Source organism: Cyprinus carpio, chromosome A12 (genome assembly GCF_018340385.1).
Source record: "Cyprinus carpio isolate SPL01 chromosome A12, ASM1834038v1, whole genome shotgun sequence".
Lineage (NCBI taxonomy): Eukaryota > Metazoa > Chordata > Actinopteri > Cypriniformes > Cyprinidae > Cyprinus > Cyprinus carpio.
The window spans coordinates 25,543,188-25,564,375 of NC_056583.1; the positions used below are offsets into that span (position 1 = coordinate 25,543,188).

General features: G+C 36.8%; 1 protein-coding gene across 1 annotated transcript; it reads left to right on the forward strand.

Annotated features, from left to right (window-relative positions):
- The first annotated feature begins 1,638 nt into the window (after positions 1 to 1,638).
- Positions 1,639 to 19,446, forward strand: LOC109101995 (zinc finger CCHC domain-containing protein 24-like). Its single transcript, XM_042768181.1, has 4 exons — positions 1,639 to 2,062; positions 3,482 to 3,682; positions 18,010 to 18,174; positions 18,979 to 19,446. The coding sequence occupies exons 1-4, from the start codon at positions 1,859 to 1,861 to the stop codon at positions 19,090 to 19,092; spliced, it is 684 nt and encodes a 227-aa protein (XP_042624115.1). The 5' UTR covers positions 1,639 to 1,858; the 3' UTR covers positions 19,093 to 19,446.
- Positions 19,447 to 21,188: the final 1,742 nt, after the last annotated feature.

A 21,188-nucleotide genomic window follows, 5' to 3' on the forward strand; every position in this document is an offset into this window, starting at 1 on the left:
AGACAATCTTCTAACTGAAAATTTTAGGAAAAAAGTTCCATGAACGATGTATAAATGATGTTTCTGTGCTCAGTAGTTTCCTGTGTTATGCCCTCGTATCAACTTCCCAAACAGTGAAAAGCAACTCTTTCAATCAGTTTCTGAAAGAATGCCAGACATCTGAACATATTATAGCCTAACATTTGTATAACTCATGGACAATTTTATTACTTTTGGTTTTAATGAGTGCAAAAACTGGTTTGTGTGGCAAATGTATATCCAATAAAATAAGAGAGAAAAGCCTCTTCGCATGACTAATGCTGAGCATGACACTGAATTTGAAAGAACGTGACGGACAAACAAACACAGACAAACAAACAAACCATTTGCATGAAAACGACAGGTGCTCCTCTTCCTCCTGTGTCACATGGCTCACGTCCATCCCGGCCTCTCACTCATTTAGATAAGCATGTAGAGAAATAAAAGAGTCTTTGGGTTTGGCTTCAGAAGCGTGTGAACAGCAGTGGAAAAACTGGTCATGTTTACGTCAGGAGCATCCTGAACATCATATGCTTCCAGATAAGAAGGGAAACACCATTTCTAAGAGTTTCCAAGGCTTGCCTGATATTTACACAACTTCACCATGTTTATAACCATAATAAATCACATTTCATTTTAGAACTACTTTAATTCCTCCATGTTTCTTACATTATGAAATCATGTTTAGGTTAATGTGTAATGTAAATATGAAACAAGCTGTTCAGGGAAAGCAAAAACACACAGCAAAAGACACAAAAGACACACCCACACAGACACACACAGAGAGAGAGAGTTTCACATTTCACAGAGTTCAGCTGCTTTGCTTTCAGCAGCCTGTAACAGATTGACATGAACACCAGAGGGCAGAGTCTACAGCTGATCACACTGAGTCAGGCTCAGATTTGAATTTCAATGATTTAATCTAAAGTAAATCACAAACTGAGTCCCATAAGTCTGACACCTCAATAAAACACCCTGCGATTCAAAAAATTTTAATATGAAAAGGAACAAAGCAGTTAGCAAAATTTTAGAATAACAGTTGCAGTGGTAGAATAAAAAAAACCCGGTCAATTTGTGACTGATATACAAGACAATACTTGTAAATTTATTATGATTATTACAAGCATATATCTATCATGGTACAGTTTTTGTAAGGATGCCAGACATCTGGATGTTTTATAGCCTTTTGGAGAACTTTATTGCATTTGGTTTTTACGAGTACAAAAACTGGCTGTGTGGCTGAGTTATATTATATAAAAGAAAAGAGAAAAGCCTCTTGTTCATCTTAATATATATATATATATATATATATATATATATATATATATATATATATATATATATATAAACATGTTAAAATATGTTAACAAGCAAACAAAAAACAGACATGAAGTTATTAACTGATGTTTTACACATAAACAAGTAGAAAAGTTAAATTGCAAATTGTTCCAATATTGTTCAGTTTAATAAATCATGAATTAAGTGTTTTTGTTTTTTGTTTTTTTGTGAAAGGGTCTCAGCTCATAAATATTAATTAGTTCGTGCTGACGCTCTTTGGAATCCTCGAAATGGGCAAGAGCGTGTTTTTGAATATTAATTAATATATGATGACGTTTCTTGGTAACCTTCCAATGGCGAGTCCACAGCTTATGAATATACATCAGCCGTCCGTGCAGAGCTGCAGGATTGGTAACTTGCGCTGAATATGTGGCTGAACTTTCCTCTCCAGAGCTGCATCAACTGTCCCGGCTTATTCCGCAACAATGTGTTCAGTGTGAGCCGGTAACAGAGCCAGAGCCTGGCACCCACCGACAAACAGCTGGATTTATCCACGAGGAAAATGAGTTTGGTTTCGGCTCTGGACGCGGTTTATCAGCCCACGCAACTTTTGAACTGGGTCTATCTGTCCCTCCAGGAGTCTGAGAGAAACGCGGCGTCTGATGGGAAATACAGCAGCAGACCCAAGGAGGACCTGGACTCACATCTCCACTCCAGCTTCAGCAGCATCAGCAGCAGCAGCAGCTTCATCCAGGAGCGCACAGAGGTGATGACGTCACGACCGCCTTACTGATGCGACCTCTCTCTCTCCTTTCAGTAACAAAAACATACTATAGTATTACCATTTTAGTCCGTTGCATATTACACGTCGATGATTAAATGTCATAGATAGAATGTTGCATACTACTTTTACATAATGCAAACATACCTTTATATGTTTGTCATTGCATATTGCATGTCGTTTTTTAATAGTGTACAGTATATACTTTATATATAGGCAGTTTTTTGTACACATCTATACTTTATATATAGGCAGTTTGCTAATATTTCATTCTGAACAGCATGGACAATCTCCTGAGAAAGGATGAGGAAAAGGGTTCGGAGAATCATGTGGCAAAGTCTGTCTTCCTGAGGAAAACGGAACATTCTCTCTCACACAGATCATCTGCTGAAAGGAAATCAGACCACAGAAAACCACAAAAAAACTATTTTAAACAAGCAAAAATAGAAATGTATACACAGAGGGAATCATTGGCAGTAAAGGGAGATTTTTTTTTTTTTATTTATTTTTTTTTTTTGTGACAGATCAACAAACAACTGTCTGATTCTGAGAGTAACATGTTAAGTTTTAAGTTTAATGCTTATGTTCTGTGTTCTTATTCAAGCAATACTTTACAGTACACTGACACCTACAGGCAGTCTGGAAAAAATAAGTTTTAACTTTTAAACTTAAAATGTACTTACCGACTGAGGGCATGTTAAATAATCTAAACTTTAAAAATATAAACAGAAATTAAGAAAATCAAATAATCTTAGTATTAAAAAATTAAAACTATAAAGAAATTCTGTTACTGAAATAAAATATACATTAACTGATTTAAAAAAAAAAATAATATATATATATATATATATTATATATATATATATATAAAACATATTTTGCTTCAGCTAGTTTCAGTTCTCATTTTCGTTTAGTTTATCTTGACATACTTAACAAAAACTAATAAAAATAACAAAAATAGAATAAAATTAAAGTGAAAAAAGGAAATATACAAATAAAACCTTTATTCAAAATATTAATAAAATCTACAACGTTATAGTAAAAACAACACTGATTCAAGGTATGCATTTTTTCAATTCATGCATTCCCTGGGAATCAAACCCATGACCTTGTGACCATATATTATATTTCATATATAATCTATATATGATAATGCTTATTGTATTCTTTTAAAAATATAAATAAAAAAAACATATTCAAAATATTAACTAAAGCTATAATATTAAATAAATGATTCTGATTCAAGGTTTACGTTTTATCAGATCATGCATTTCCTGGTAATTGAACCCATGACCTTGTGACCATATATTATATCTCATACAGGTATATAAATTAAATATGATAATGCTTATGAATTACATAAAAAATTTTTTAAAAGTTTCATGTGTTTTTTTCTCTCTACAGACTCTGTGTAGCCGCTTATATAAGGGCTCGTCTCCCTATGGCTCGTTAAACAACATCGTCGAGGGTCTGAGTTTACTGACGGACAGCTTCTCTGACCTCTCGCTGACCTCTGAACCCAGAAAGCCCTGCAGGAAACCTCCACCCAACTACCTGTGCCACCTGTGCTTCAATAAGGGCCACTACATCAAAGACTGTCCGCAGGTAAACACTCACTGCTGCGCACCTGAGCTCAGCTACAACCTGCTTATCAAAACCTGTCAATCATAATACACCGATATTGTTTTTATTAGACACATATTATATACATAGTTATACATATTATAGAACTGAGCTGAAGCTCTGCTCACTGATGGCACCTAGCAATACCCTCGCAAACACATAGCAACCATCCAGAACCCCCTAGTAACTGCATAGCAACTACATAGCAACACCCTAGCAACCACCCAGAACCCCCTAGTAATTGCATAGCAACTACATAGCAACACCCTAGCAACCACCCAGAACACCCTAGTAATTGCATAGCAACTACATACCAACACCCTAGCAACCACCCAGAACACCCTAGCAGCTGCCTAGAAACCACACAAAACACCCCAAGAAATGCATATCAACTCCTAAGCAACCACTCAGACCATCCTTGCCACCACACAAGGGAACTGAATAGCAACACCCTAGCAACCACCCAGAACACCCTAGCAACCATTCATAATACCCTAGCAACTGCATAGCAACACCCTAGCAACCACCCAGAACACCCTTGCAACTGCATAGCAATACTCTAACAACCACTCATAATACCCTAGCAACTGCATAGCAACCACCCTGGCAACTGCAAAGCAACACCCTAGCAGCCACCTAACAACCAAACAGAACACCCTAGCAACTTCTAGAAACCACCCAGAACACCCTAGCAACTGCATAGTAACACTTCATCAATCACTCAGAGTACCCTAGCAACCACACAGCCAACTGCATAACAACACCTTAGCAGCAACCTAGAGCACCTTAGGAACCAGTTCTATGATACCAGTGGTGTGATGATCTAACAGTCTTTACTGTAACTGACCTGCATTACAAAATTTTAGCCACAATTCACTGTCGCAAGCACCACACCCGCATGAGGAGCCGTAATGAGCGCCAGATGAACCTTCTGCGTTTAAGAAAGATGATCCAGTTTCTTGCCTTTCATGACATCATTGGCTGTCATAGATGAGAAAAAGCCCCCTTGACACCAAGTCCAGCCAAACGCACATCAGTCAGCAGGGCGTCAGCTCCAGAAACGGAGGGAAAAACCTTTTATAGAAAGATGAAATGATTTAGATCTTTGCCCTCCACTAAATTTACTGTCAAAGCATTTTAATCAGTCTCAGGTGACATGAGAGAAAAGATGATAACAAGAGAGGAAAAAGGGAAGGACGCTCCTCCGACAGCAGTTTAAATATGTGTGCACAAAGCATATGGATCTGGACCTGAATCTAAGTCTGTCTAGACATTAGCTTCCTTTAATTGAGTCACATGACGATTCCTGCTTTAAATCAATTAGATTGTGTTCCTAAAGAGCTCAAAATACACTTGTCACTTTTATTTCAAGACATACGGAAAGAACTTCAGAACAGTTTCTTACTGGAGGTTCAGAGATTAATGACTCTAAATATATTATTATAAAAGGTATTAAGAATTTGGATTGAGACAAGAAAATGAGTAAACTGCATATTCTGCGCACCTTTTAGCTATTTGTTTTTCTGCAACACTCTAGCAACCATCCAGAGCCCCCTAGCAACCACCCAAAACAGCCTACAGTAGCAACTGCATATCAACACCCTAGCAACTATATCGCAAGCACTCTAGCATCTGCATATTAGCAACACCCTAGCAGCCACCCGGAACACCCTAGCAACTGCACAGCCACAATCTAGCAACCACATAACAAGCAATCTGGCAACTGCATATTATCAACACCCTAGCAACCACCCAGAACACCATAGCAAGCACTCTGGCAACTGTATATTAGCAACACCCTAGCAACCACCCAGAACAGCCTAGCAACTGCATATCAACACCCTAGCAACCACATCGCAAGCACTCTAGCAACTGCATATTAGCAACACCCTAGCAGCCACCCAGAACACCCTAGCAACTGCACAGCAACACCCTAGCGACCATATAGCAAGCCCTCTGGCAACTGCATATTAGCAACACCCTAGCAACCACCCAAAACAGCCTACAGTAGCAACTGCATATCAACACCCTAGCAACTATATCGCAAGCACTCTAGCATCTGCATATTAGCAACACCCTAGCAGCCACCCAGAACACCCTAGCAACTGCACAGCCACAACCTAGCAACCACATAACAAGCAATCTGGCAACTGCATATTATCAACACCCTAGCAACCACCCAGAACACCATAGCAAGCACTCTGGCAACTGTATATTAGCAACACCCTAGCAACCAGACCCAGAACAGCCTAGCAACTGCATATCAACACCCTAGCAACCACATCGCAAGCACTCTAGCAACTGCATATTAGCAACACCCTAGCAGCCACCCAGAACACCCTAGCAACTGCACAGCAACACCCTAGCAACCATATAGCAAGCCCTCTGGCAACTGCATATTAGCAACACCCTAGCAACCACCCAGAACAGTCTTGCAACTGCACAGCAACACCCTAGCAACCACATAGCAAGCGCTCTGACAATTGTATATTAGCAACCTCCCAGAACACCCTAACAACTGCACAGCTACACCCTAGCAACCACATAGCAAGGAATCTGGCAACTGCATATTATCAACACCCTAGCAACCACCCAGAACACCATACCAAGCACTCTGGCAACTGTATATTAGCAACACCCTAGCATCCACCCAGAACACCCTAGCAACTGCACAGCAACACCCTAGCAACCACATAACAAGCAATCTGGCAACTGCATATTATCAACACCCTAGCAACCACCCAGAACACCATAGCAAGCACTCTGGCAACTGCACACTAGCAACAACCCAGAACAGCCTAGCAACCGTGTAGTGTATGCATATCAACACCCTAGCAACCACATCGCAAGCACCCTAGCAACTGCATATTAGCAACACCCTAGCAGCCACCCAGAACACCCTAGCAACTGCACAGCAACACCCCTAGCAACCATATAGCAAGCCCTCTGGCAACTGCATATTAGCAACACCCATAGCAACCACCCAGAACAGCCTAGAAACTGCACAGCAACACCCTAGCAACCACATAGCAAGCGCTCTGACAATTGTATATTAGCAACCTCCCAGAAGACCCTAACAACTGCACAGCTACACCCTAGCAACCACATAGCAAGCACTCTGGCAACTGCATATTATCAACACCCTAGCAACCACCCAGAACACCATACCAAGCACTCTGGCAACTGTATATTAGCAACACCCTAGCAGCCACCCAGAACACCCTAGCAACTGCACAGCAACACCCTAGCGACCATATAGCAAGCCCTCTGGCAACTGCATATTAGCAACACCCTAGCAACCACCCAGAACAGTCTTGCAACTGCACAGCAACACCCTAGCAACCACATAGCAAGCGCTCTGACAATTGTATATTAGCAACCTCCCAGAACACCCTAACAACTGCACAGCTACACCCTAGCAACCACATAGCAAGCACTCTGGCAACTGCATATTATCAACACCCTAGCAACCACCCAGAACACCATACCAAGCACTCTGCCAACTGTATATTAGCAACACCCTAGCATCCACCCAGAACACCCTAGCAACTGCATAGCAACACCCTAGCAACCACATAGCAAGCACTCTGGCAACCCAAAATTAGCAACACCCTAGCAACCACATTGCAAGCACTCTGGCAACTGTATATTAGCAACACCCTAGCAACCACATAGCAAGCACTCTGGCAACTGTATATTAGCAACACCCTAGCAACCACCCAGAACACCCTAGCAACTGCATAGCAACACCCTAGCAACCACATAGCAAGCACTCTGGCAACTGTATATTAGCAACACCCTAGCAACCACATTGCAAGCACTCTGGCAACTGTAAAATAAGCAACACCCTAGCAACCACATTGCAAGCACTCTGGCAACTGTATATTAGCAACACCCTAGCAACCACATAGCAAGCACTCTGGCAACTGTATATTAGCAACACCCTAGCAACCACATAGCAAGCACTCTGGCAACTGTATATTAGCAACACCCTAGCAACCACATTGCAAGCACTCTGGCAACTGCACAGCAACACTCTAGCAACAAGGGTTGGGCGATATTGGCATCAGATGATGTCTACAGTGAAACATCCCGATGGACGATGATATTGGGGGGAGGGGGATTTTCATCATCAGCAGTGTCAGCGCACAACATCGCAGGCGTGAGGTGAATCACGATCATGATCACGATGCCGGCTCAACATTGTGATGTCTATCAGCCATCGTCTATCAGCCGAACCCTACTAGCAACCACTCACAATACCCTAGCAACCACATTACAAAACCATGGCAACCACCTAACAACCACCCAGTATACCTTAGCAACTACCTAGCAACAGAAAAAAAACACCACTTCATTTAAGTACCAAGGATCTCAGATTTTCCCATCCCTAAATGGTATATAAAACCATTCTCTGGTTAGTCACATGTCAGTCAGATGATCTCTGCGTGTCTAAGTCAACATCACAAACTTTATCGATGTAACTAAACAACCGTCTGTAATGACACATCTGCTCTGATTTTATATAATACTTATATTTATAGCTCTAAAGAGTAGCTATCACAGATCCCTCTGATCTTTCACCGTCTGTGTTCAGATGAGATCTTCTGACACTAATATGACACAGAATCTCTCAGTATGTCCGTGTGTCCACCGCACACACCTCTGCTCCAGGAGTAGGTGGGAGTTTTTCATCCAGACGTTTTGTTGTGTTTGTTTTGCCTGCCCACCTGTCAGCGTCCGTCTCACTGAAACCCAACACTTGATCACAGCTGGACACGTCTGGCCGAGCCGCCACAAAAACTCCTTATGTCAGTTTTGCACAGTGCTTTTAACATTTAAACATGCAATAAAATGTGGTGCACATACAATACAATCTGGACCCAACATTACAATTGTACTATATATGGCTATTGAACTGTACTTTGCAATTAAAAGTTCAGTTAATAAACAGAACCTTATGTGTCTTGCGGAAGAACATTGTAGCCACAGCTACTTCTCTCTGTTTATGTCTATGAAGAGTCACGCAGGTACTGGGCTACTCTGCAGCAGAGCCGACCCGAACCAGTCTAAAATAGTCTGAATATAAACACTTATTATAGGTGTACTGCAGTGATTCACGATATAACAAAAGCTCAGTTTGGAAAATGGATTCATGATGTACTCACTTATTATATAAATTTTGTACATTTTGAACACACACACACACACACACACACACACACACACACACACACACACACACACACACACAAAAAAAAAAGTTACTGACTGCAGGTTTAAATTAAATTAAATTAAATTATTAAATGAAACTTTATTAAATATATTACATTAAATTAAATGTATTAAATTAAATAATATTGCTAATATTGCTATTAGTTTATATAGGCTATATATATATATATATATATATTATATATATATATATATATATATATATATATATATATATATTTATCCTAATTTGCTGTCATTTAGTTTTATGCCATGATGGACAAATATTAATTAAAAAAAGTAAAAAATAAATAAAAAATAAATAAAATAAATAATAAAACATCCTAAAAGCAGGTTTTCATTAGTTGATGGTCTGTTTTCGTCTCTGATTTGGATAGTTTGAGGTTCAGATCATCACTTACAGTTCAACTATGTAACCGCCTAACTGGTGAGTAACTTTTTATTTACTCGCCAATTTTACTTGGCAAGTGTTGGTTTTGGACCCTGAATACAGTACTGACACAGTTTTGCTCCTCATTAAAGTAATGAGTCACTGACACAGTAAACTCTGTCATGTCCTTCCTCAGTATGTTATATTTTAGCAGTAATCCTATAAACCAGTATCTTCTTTCCCCATAAAGTGATCAGATATACCTGAAGAAGTTTAAAGTGCTGAAGACATCTGTTGTTTCTGCAGGTAGTTGTGAAACTGATCCTCAAAATTCAATTAGAAACATACTTCACACAAGTATGGGAACACAAACACTTCTAGCTACACATGCTCTGTTTTAATAGTTTGAATGTTTTACCGGGTAAGTTATTTAGACATGTAGCTAGAAATGTGAATAACAGCATCTGGTTTAATGGCACAGACATTTAAAGGGTTATATAGTAAGAGACAACAGAGTCATGAGTACTATAATACAAGAATGCATGTTTAGGGTGTTCAATGGGAAATGCATCTGCGTTTGTTCACATGTGTGAAGTATGTTTCTGTTTAACTGATCTCATTAAAGAATCTGAACATCCATTAAACTTCTGGGTGTAACCATATCTAGAGACCAGAATATAAGAGACTTTTAAGTGGGTTCTGTTGACTTGAGCTAGTAAGCATCCACTTAGTAACCACATAACAACATACTAGCAACCAATCAAAACAGTGAGTGTTAATGTGAGTGTGTTAAAGGAATAGTTCACCCAAAAATGAAAATGTGCTGAAAATGTGCTCACTCTCAGTTCATTCAAGATGAGGATGAGTTTGTTTCTTCATCAGGTTTGGTGAAATGTTGCATTGCATCAGTGTCTCATCAATGGAGGCGCTGCAGTGAATGGGTGCCGTCAGAATGAGAGTCTGATAAAAACATCACAATAATCCACAAGTAATCCACAGCACTCCAGTCCATCAGTTAACATCTGGAGAAGACAAAACCTGAAACAAATCCAACATTAAGACGATTTTAACTCAAATACAAAGAGTCCATAATCCATAATAAAACTTCCTCCAGTGAAAAAGTGTTCTGGTGTGAATCAGGAGAGAAATCTGCACAGATCAAGCAGTGTTTAAACAGCTCTAAACAAATATGTGTCTGGATTTTGATGTGAGAGACAACAAGAGATGCACTTTTTCACTGCAGGAAGTGTTATTATGAACTCTATGTATTTGAGTTAAAAACGTCTTAATGCTGGATGTGTTTCATCTTTTGTCTTCTCCAGATGTTCACTGATGGACTGGAGTGCTGTGGATTACTTGTGGATTATTGTGATGTTTTTATCAGCTGTTTGGACTCTCATTCTGACGGCACCCATTCACTGCAAACTCGTCTATATCTTGGGTACATTTTCAGAAAATTTTCAACTATTTCTTTAACAGATTGTAACAGTGTTTGCTCTCTTTTATTCAGTTAAACCACTCTGATGATGTAAAACATCATCTGTGTAGGGAAACCCACAGAAATGTGAATATAATCCAGAACACAGAGAATGTAAATCTGTCATGCTGTGGGACGGACAGGAATGACATTAGTGGGTGTTTGACAGAGACGTTACTGTACTACAGATACTGTCAGACATCCAACACCACAAAAATATCATAACAGTCCATACAACTCATGCCTTAAAATCTTAATTCATTTAAAAAAAAAAAAACACTTTTAATGCCAGGGTTTAACCACTGTTGTACCTGCAGTGCTATTATAAAAACAGCAATGTTTAAGAGCATATATAACTCCATATATAATGCATGCACTCACACTTTAGCATTACTGTAAGGGTGGGTCACTGCCATCAGTGAGGTGTGCAGATTTAATTTATTGCATGTAGAGCAAAGGTTGTGTAGCGACACATCAGAGGGAGTTAGATCCATTCGCAGCTTTATTGAGAATAGTCAGACAATACAGGGTCAGGCAAGACAGGACAATGGAGACCAGGCTGAGACAGAAAGGTAACCAGGCGAGAGATCAGGGCAGGCAGCTGACAAACAGAGTCCAGGGGAAGCAATCCAAGTCGGGACAGGCAGAGAACAATCAGAGAATCGAGAAACAGTCCAAGGTCAATAACACTAGAAACAAAACACAGGTAATAACATTCAGAAAAGACAGCCGGTGCAAATCAAGACTTCCCAAGGAGTCCGTGTGTGTGTGTGTGTGTGTGTGTGTGTGTGTGTGTGTGTGTGTGTGTGTGTGTGTGTGTGTGTGTTCGTGAGTGTGTTTGTGTGTGTGTGTGCGTTTGTATGTGTGTGTGTGAGAGTGTGTAAGTGAGATGCAGGTGTGGTTGTGTAATCAGTCCCAGGTATGAGGGATGATGGGAAATGGAGTCCGAATCAGAGATCGCTAATATTCGGGGGACAGGTCTGTAACAGGTTGGCTGCGGAAATGTTAGTTTTCTGACATATTAAAGGTTCAAAAAGTGTTATTGAAGAATATAGCCATACAAAATGGATCTCACAATAACTGTTAATTTGTAAAGTGTGTTTAAAATTCTTTACCTGGAGGAATATTAATATTTCTCCTTTACTGTTCAAGCAGTGTAATAGGGTTTAATGTAATGTTTCACTAAAGTATCAACAATGTCTAAGATGTCTCTGTTAAAAATTCCTAAGGAAAAATAAAAACAGACTCAAAGAGGATTTATTTTAAAATACACTAAAATACACTAGCGTTCAAAAGGTGTTTGGTATGATTTTTAATGTATCCAAAAGAAGACTCATCAAGGCTGCATTTACTTGATCAAAAACACAGTAAAAACAGTAAAACTGTGAAATATTATTACAGTTTAAAATAGCTGTTTTCTATGCGAATCTCTGTTAAACTGTAATTTATTTCTGTGATGCGCAGCTGTATTTTCAGCATCATTACTCCAGTCTTCAGTGTCACATGATCTTCAGAAATCATTCTAATATGATGATTTGCTGCTCGAGAAACATTTCTGATTATTATCAATGTTGAACACAGTTGTGCTGCACAATATTTTTGTGGAAACCGTGATACAATTTATTTTTCAGGATTCACAGATTAATAGAAAGTTCAAAAGAACAGCATTCATTTGACATAGAAAGCTTTTGTAACATTATAAACGTCTTTACTGACACTTTTGATCAATTTAATGCATCCTTGATGAATAGAAGTATTAAAATCTAATTTACTAAGTGTACTGTCTCTGAATTACTAGTCCTTGTGAGTGTAGCTCAGTTAAGTTTAACTCACTCGTCTAAAACAGTGTGTTCATGTTCCTCAGTGTGTTTAATGAGAGGCGTGCCGTGGACAGTATTTGATGAGGTTTAAAAAGAGCTTTTGGGAAATCGTAAACATTTGGCTCTGAATTACAGGCACCGTGTCAGATTTCCGTCCGAGCCACTCCCAGAGTGCATTGCAACACGTTTAAGAAATGCATTATGGGATGTTTTGTGCTCATATAATATGAGCCACACCTACTTACAAAAACATAGTACATTTATTTAAAAATTTGCTTAAGAAAATAATCAAAAGTGGTTTTAAGCATGTTGGTATGCGGCACACATTTGCAATTCCTTCTTATTGCTGGCATCCACTACAATGATTTTAGCATCTAAAATTAGTTTGCTGCCCCACTAGTAATGATGGTCTAAACAAATGAAAACGATGACAGATTTGCTACTCCTCTTAGAAAACGTCCTTGCATTATTAGTGTCCTGAAACATCAGTACAGATGTCTCTACTGCACCGCTGCCAATGCAAACAGAGCAGAGCGAAGACATTTGGGTCTGTTAGGGAGGAATAATTGCACACATGTTCTCCGCTGGATCTCACGAGAGCTGTGGCTCGGCATTGTTCACTCTGATGGGCTCCAGATGGAGGAGAGCCAGTGACAGCCAATCCTCACGCAGAGAACCTCCGCTGTGGAACTCTGGGAAATTCAGGCTGTGCGGCGCAAAGTCCTTGGAAGAGATTGAGGGGCGTTTGCAGAGAAACTGTGAGCAAGGGCAGAGGACATGATTACAGTGCAAGGCTGCATTAATAATCCTAAAACAAATGTCCTCAAATTTTGTTCTAAAGTATTCAACTAATGAAAATAATTCAGACTTTGTTTTGTAGACAATTTCAGTCTTAAAATCTTGCATAGATTGAAAACTAACCAACAATGACATCATTGCAATAATTCAATTCTGAATTGTGGCTGGTCTGTTTTATTTCTAGAGATGCTTGCATCTAAAATGTTTAAATTAATTGTTAATTGTAAGATTTTTGTGAAAGAAATTGATATTTTATTCAGCAAGGATGCATTAAATTGATCGAGAGTGTCAGTAAAGACATTTATAATGTTACAAAATATTTAAAAAATGCTGTTCTTTTGAACTTTCTATTCATCTGTGAATCCTGAAAAATAAATTGTATCACGTTTCCCACAAAAAAAATATTGTGCAGCACAACTGTTTTCAACATTGATAATAATCAGAAATGTTTCTTGAGCAGCAAATCATCATATTAGAATGATTTCTGAAGATCATGTGACACTGAAGACTGGAGGATCTCATTTTAATGATTTCAGTATGATAATAAACAGAAATAAATTACAGTTTACAATATATTCACAGAATAATTGACACAAAATAAATATGAACTGAGATTACCTAGTTGCTAGTTGTTTCTCATTTTAATGATTTCAGTATGATAATAACTATAGTTATAAAACAATAGAATGTAGTAAATAATTAAATAGTAAAAATAATATTAACAAAAAAACTATGGACATTTAAAAAAACAAAAACTAATAAAATGACAAAGTTTTAAATTTTAACTAAAATAAAGTTGAAACATGAAATTTAAATCTAATTTAAAATATTAACAAAAACTATGATAGTATGTCATTGAGAATAAAATAGCACAGGTGTTGTACAGTAAACTCCTGAAACACAGTCAGCTCTTCAGACGCTCGTCCTCTCAGTGAATGTTTAGTGAATTTCTGTTGTGCTTAAATACATCAGTCTGTCCGGTTTACACAATGTAAACTATCCTTTAATCTGAGTTTAGTGAATGAAAGCGGTCTTCGACTCTCTGAAGGGTGTGTGTGTGTTTGACTCACATTTCCAGCTGCTAATATTTGGTTGTGTCTCCACCAAACTCCCACAGCTGGACTCGATGATGATGACGGCTCCTCTAAACTATTCATCATATAGCGTGGGGTTACAGGGGCCCTTGAGCGGCCTCGAGGGACACAGAGAATAAACTCTGAGAGCCCATGATCTGCACTGTAAAAAGGGAATCATTGAGAGAACGAAAAATAAAAAATGGATGCATTTAGATATTTAGGTTCTCTCAACTGCTGTCTTAAAGGGATAGTTCACCCTAAAATGAAAATTAGTCCATAATTAACTCACCCTCAAGTCGTCCTAGGTGTGTATGACTTTCTTCTTTCAGACAAATACAATCGGAGTTATATTTAAAAATGTCCCGGCTCTTTCAAGCTTTATAATGGCAGTGAATGGGTGTTGAGATTCAATAGTCCAATAGAAGTCCAATAAACTGTGTCCATCCATCATAAAAAGTGCTCCACACAGCTCCGGGGGGTGAATAAACCCCCCCAAAAGAAAAGATGCACTACTGTAAGAAAAATATCCATATTTAAAACTTTTTTAAAAATATTCGTATTTAAAACTCAATTAATATCAAACAATTCTGACTTTATATCCTGCCACTCTGACTTTTTTCTCCTCAGAACATATCTCACAATTCTGATTTTATATCCTGCCACTCTGACTTTTTTTCTCTCAGAATTCTTCATTTTTTTCTTAGAATTCTCTGATTATATCTTGCAATTCTGACTTTTTTGTTTATGCCACGAAATAAAAAAAAAAATAAAAAAAACATGACTTCTGACTTTTCTTCTCAGAATTGCGAGTTTATATTTTGACTTTTTTCTTGGAATTGCAAGAGTAATTTTTTTACTCTGTGGCAGAAACAAACTTAATCTTTGCATAGATAGTTCACTTGAAAACGAGAACTCTCTTTTTATTTACTCACCCGTGCATCGCTTCAAAGCTGCATGACTTTCTCTTGTACAAATGGAAATGTTTTTGATTTTTCTATTTATCCTAACTATCATGATTTGAAGACAAGCACATGAATGGGATGACCTGCAGCAGTAGACCGTGGTCAGTTTTATGCCAGATGAATCACGGTCTGATGGTTCTGGGTGTTTTGGGGCGTGAGGCAGCAGTCATCTTTCATGTGGCTGTCAACATCTTCCTTTAATTCACTCAGATTTCAGAGATTGTTGGTGGTCAGAATAACATGTGAAAACGCTCACATTCCAGCTGTGATTACAGACCACTGAATAAACATCTCCTCCCTCCAGCAGCGCTTTCATGCCACTGTTACATCACAATTCAACAACGCTCCAAACCAAACAAACATCAAACAACACTTTTTTTTTTTTGAAAGAAATAAATTAGTTTTATTCATCAAGGACACATTAAATTTATCAAAAGTGGCATTAAAGACATTTATAATGTTCTAAAGGATTTCTATTTCAAATAAATGCTGCTCTTTTGAACTTTCTATTCATCTGTGAATCTTGAAAAATAACATGCATCACGGTTTCCACAAATCCAACATTCGTAAACACAACTGTTTTCAACATTTCAACATTTTAAAAATTGCAGCCTTGGTGAGCAGAAGAGACTTTCAAAAACATTAAAAATCTATGAAGCTCATTATTCAAATAACCTCAGAGCTTACAGACATGTATCAGTTTAATGATTTTGTAAGGTCTTTAAAGAGGTGTGGATAAAACAAAACAATATTTAATAAAGTCTGGATTCATGACTTGTTTTTTTTTAATGCAAAAATATAAACTACACTAAACAAACTACTATACACAAGTTTCCTGCAGAAACAAAAGTGGTGTATTCATTCACAAAAGTGGTAGCTAGGACTCTTTTAGAGTTAAACCTTAAAGTTAACCTTTATAAAATAAATAAATTTTTTTAGATATAAGCTATTGATGAAGTTATTATAACATCACCTAGTGGTTAATTCTCATAAGGTTTGGTCTACAGCATTATTATACAGGGTTATTATCGTTAACCAAAACTAAATATAAATAAATAAATAAATAAATAAATTATATATATATATATTATATATATATATATATATATATATATATATATATATATAAATCAAAATAAAATACATTTTAGCTGGAATAAAAATAAAATATTAAACATTACTTTTTAATTTTATTAAAAAGGTGCCAAGGCAGCATTTCCAAAATGAAGTACTAAAATAACCATAAATAATTACTAAATAAATAACTACTATATAGACATAAAAAACAGAAACTATTAAAAGAAAAAAAAATTAAATTGAAAACAGAAAATGTTAACAAAAACTTTATTAAAAAATAAATAAATAACACTGCACTGCTTCACAATTGCTTAAGAGTAAAGTGATTGCCGGGTGAATTTTCATTGGTTGTTTAGATAATTATAGTCATTGGAGAAATACAGAGAAAAGGGCGCTGCATTGCACCGTTCTCAAGTGTTGCTGTAAAGCAGAAGTAAAGTGAATGAAATGTAGTCAGCAGGTGGTTTAACTGAGTGACGTGAGAGGATCAGATGTGTCTAATTAAAGCAGAGCAATGCCAGTAATCATAATCATAATCAAACCCACACAGGCCTGAACCCGCGTCCAACACTGAGGGGCAAATCAGAGCCTTGACGACAGCGGGCCTGGAATTATTAGACATACATCATGAAGGATTTCAGAATCCTCAACGCAGACACACTCATCATGACTAAACACTCCTTATAACCGCGCTAAAGACATTAAACACTTCGGGACCTCCGTCAAACAAATCAGTGATTTAAATCTGAAGCAGACCTGCATGTGTTTGTGTGGGAAAGAGTAAAATGACTGGAGAAGATAATCTCCACTGCAGCGCCTCCTGTGGCGGCTCTGAGAATGTTACATGTTACATTTTGAATTCCATTAGACAGTTCAGGATGATACATTAAACATTCCAGTGCAACACAACTGTAACAATGTGACATTTTACTGTTATTTGTTTGACAAATGCACTGCTGTAGTTCCAGAAAACATTATTAAATGAAACATTAAGGACTAAAAACCTCACATATATGACAAAAATACAGGAAACGTTATTAGAATTTAAAACATCTGTTTTCTATGTGAATCTCTGTTAAACTGTAATTTATTTCTGTGATGCGCAGCTGTATTTTCAGCATCATTACTCCAGTCTTCAGTGTCACATGATCTTCAGAAATCATTCTAATATACTGATTTGCTCCTCAAGAAACATTTCTGATTATTATCAATGTTGAACACAGTTGAGCTGCACAATATTTTTGTGGAAACTGTGATGCATTTTATTTTTCAGATTCACAGATGAATAGAAAGTTCAAAAGACCAGCATTTATTTGAAATATAATCATTCGTAACATTATAAGTGTCTTTACTGTCACTTTTGATCAGTTTAATGCAATTAAAATTATTATAAAAAATGAATTAATCTTACCGACCCCAATCTTTTGAATGGTAGTGTTTACAATGGTGCTGAACTGTTTGTACGATACTTTGATGAAATGGTTTTCTCACCAGGCTCGTCCTAAAGGAGAGGGTGTGACGCCGTATCAGGGGAAGAAGAGGTGTTTCGGCGAGTACAAGTGTCCCAAATGCAAGAGGAAGTGGATGAGTGGGAACTCTTGGGCGAACATGGGTCAGGAGTGCATCAAATGCCACATCAACGTCTATCCTCACAAACAGGTGAAGAGAAGCTGGAACACAGATCTCTGAACATCCTTAAAAACAGTGTTATTTTAGTATCTTTGATATTCTGTTAGTTTGTGTTTATTTTTTGAATTAGATTTTTTTTCACTTTAATTTTAGTCATTTTGTTATATTTCTTTTTTGTTTTTACCTTCATTTTATTAGTTTTAGTTATTTTAGTACATCAAGTTTCCTTGGCAACTAGCTGAAATATTTAATTTTTCAGTTAGTGTTTATTTTATTTCAAAGTAAAAAAATTTTTTTTATGGTTTTATTTTTAGTATACTTAAGCAAAACTGAGATTTAATTAAATTAAAAAGCAGTTGATCAACTGTGCAATTTTCCTTCTCAAGTAAACGTTTCTTGCTTTGAGGATGTTTAGATATTTTTATGGGAAAGCAAGACAAAGACTTGTTGTTTTTTCCATCTCGTCCGAATAAACACGACCGCATCCCTGCTGAAGCCTCAGGAGCCTAAAGGGCCCCTGGGTAAATGTTCTGGTCGCTTCAAGCATTTGTACAAAAGAACATCTAAACGCATCTAAACCAAGTGGAAACAGTCAAAGCTGGAGAGCATCTGTTAGTTATTAACTACGGTTCTTAACTCAAGAAAAGACTGGCAGATGTAATAGTGCTCTCTTGGCTCAAGATCAAGCTTCTTTGCTGTTTGTTTGGCAGGTTAGGAAGTTCTGAACCTGATGAAGTTGGATCTGTTTTTTCCTTTAACCCTCACATGTTCTTGTGTATTGTGAATGTTGCTTTTAAGCGAGAAACTTATTGACTTCTTTCCTCTGGTCGTCAGCGTCCTCTGGAGAAACCTGACGGTCTGGACGTATCTGACCAGAGCAAAGAACATCCTCAGCATCTGTGTGAGAAGTGTAAGATGCTCGGATACTACTGCCGTCGAGTTCAGTGACCTCTGACCTCCAAAGACGCCCGTCACGCCCGCATCACCTCGCTTTAGTTTGACAGTATTCACTGACTCCGGGTAAATATGACTGAAACGCTGTTGTCAGCAGTGTTTGTGCATGTTGATTACCACAGAAAATGATTTTTTGAATAATACATTTGTGGTTGTTAAAGAAAACGGTGCACTGGAATTAAAACTCAAATGTTTACATAAAACATTTTTATGATAAAATCACTTAAAGACCTGATTAATCTTGTTCAGTGCATGACTGTGTCAAAAAATATAAAAGGGGCAACAAATATATATATTTTTAATTATTTTCTGTGGTGATCAACGTTATGCCACATATATATATATAAAGTACAGACCAAAAGTTTGGAAACATTACTATTTTTAATGTTTTTGAAAGAAGTCTCTTCTGCTCATCAAGCCTGCATTTATTTGATCAAAAATGAAATGAATTGTGAAATATTATTACAACTTAAAATAATAGTTTTCTATTTGAATATACTTTAAAAAAAAATGATTTAAAAAATTATTCCTGTGATGCAAAGCTGAATTTTCAGCATCATTACTCCAGCCTTCAGTGTCACATGTAACATCCAGTCTATCACATGATCATTTAGAAATCATTCTAATATTCTGATTTATTATGAGTGTTGGAAACAGTTCTGCTGTCCTAATATATTTGATGAATAAAAGGTTAAAAAGAACTGCATTTATTCAAAATAAAAAATAAATTCTAATAATATATATTCTAATAATATATTTTCTTTACTATCACTTTTTTTCAATTTAACACATCCTTGCTGAATAAAAGTATTGATTTTATAAAAAAAAAAAAGAAAAAAAAATTACTGACCCCAAATTACTGACCAGTAGTGTATATTGTTATTACAAAATATTTATATTTTAAAAACATTCATCAAAGCATCCTAAAAAAGTATCACATGTTCTGAAAAAATATTAAGCAGCAGAACTGTTTCCAACTTTGATAATGAATCATCATATTAGAATGATTTCTAAAGGATCATGTGATAATGATCCTAAAAAATTCAGCTTTGCATCACAGAAATAAATGATAATTTAAAGTATAATACATTTAAAAACAAACATTTAGCAGACGCTTTTATCTAAAGCGAATTACATTTTTTCTGTATTTTTGATCAAATAAATGCAGGCTTGATGAGCAGAAGAAACTTCTTTCAAAAACATTAAAAATAGTAACACACACAAACATTTACACACACACTTAAAATATATAACATCACACACAAACACACACACACACACACACACACATTTAGAGTATATAATATCACTCTGAATGGTGTAAGTACTGAATATTTGACGTCAGGTCAGTTGCTGTGAATTCACGTGAAATATGCCTCTAAAGCACTTACTAAACACATTTCAGGGCAATAATTTACAGGCAGGGCTTCAAAATGAATTTGATATGAAACTCTGGACTGCAGTGGCTCATTCCTGTTCTTCAGAAGCCGTTAAAAAATAAATCCTGGATATTTATGAGATCAATAATGAGCTCTGACCGAGAGATAACAGCACAAAACCTCACAGAATCCACTGATAATCAAACACTTACTGACGTTTGTGCCGCTGCTTTCCCTCCAAAATGATGTCACTTCCTGTGGGGTGATGTCATCAAGGAAATGGATTTTGTGAAAGTGATTTTGCAAGCAACTAACATGAATCAGGAAAAGAAAAAAACTTTAGATTGATTATTAATTAAAGTAATATCGCTGTGATTAAAACATTTTAAAAAGAAAAAGAAAAACACCAGGAATATTTCTAAATTGTCAGTTTTTTTTTGTTTTTAAGATTTTAAATTCACCCATAATGACTTAATTTGAATTACTGTGATCAGTGGAAACTGCTGATAAGATTTGCATTTTTAAATTGTGATTTTCCAGCATATATGATGTCCTTCTGCATATTAAATGCATTAATATCTTTGAAATATTCTGCTTTCGATGCTGTATATGGTTTGTCAGTGTAGTTTCTCGAAGGGCTTTTTAAATAATTCTGACACCCAATGAAACGTTTTTAGTACGGTTATGAATTGTTCATCTTTTGATAGCTCT

Bases quoted from the DNA above. Each gene is read 5' to 3' on its own strand.
- LOC109101995 (XM_042768181.1), top strand. From the start codon at position 1,859: ATGAGTTTGGTTTCGGCTCTGGACGCGGTTTATCAGCCCACGCAACTT. The intron at 2,063-3,481 runs GTGATGACGTCA...TTCTCTCTACAG, and splicing joins TCATCCAGGAGCGCACAGAG to ACTCTGTGTAGCCGCTTATA. The intron at 18,175-18,978 runs GTGAAGAGAAGC...TCTGGTCGTCAG, and splicing joins ACGTCTATCCTCACAAACAG to CGTCCTCTGGAGAAACCTGA.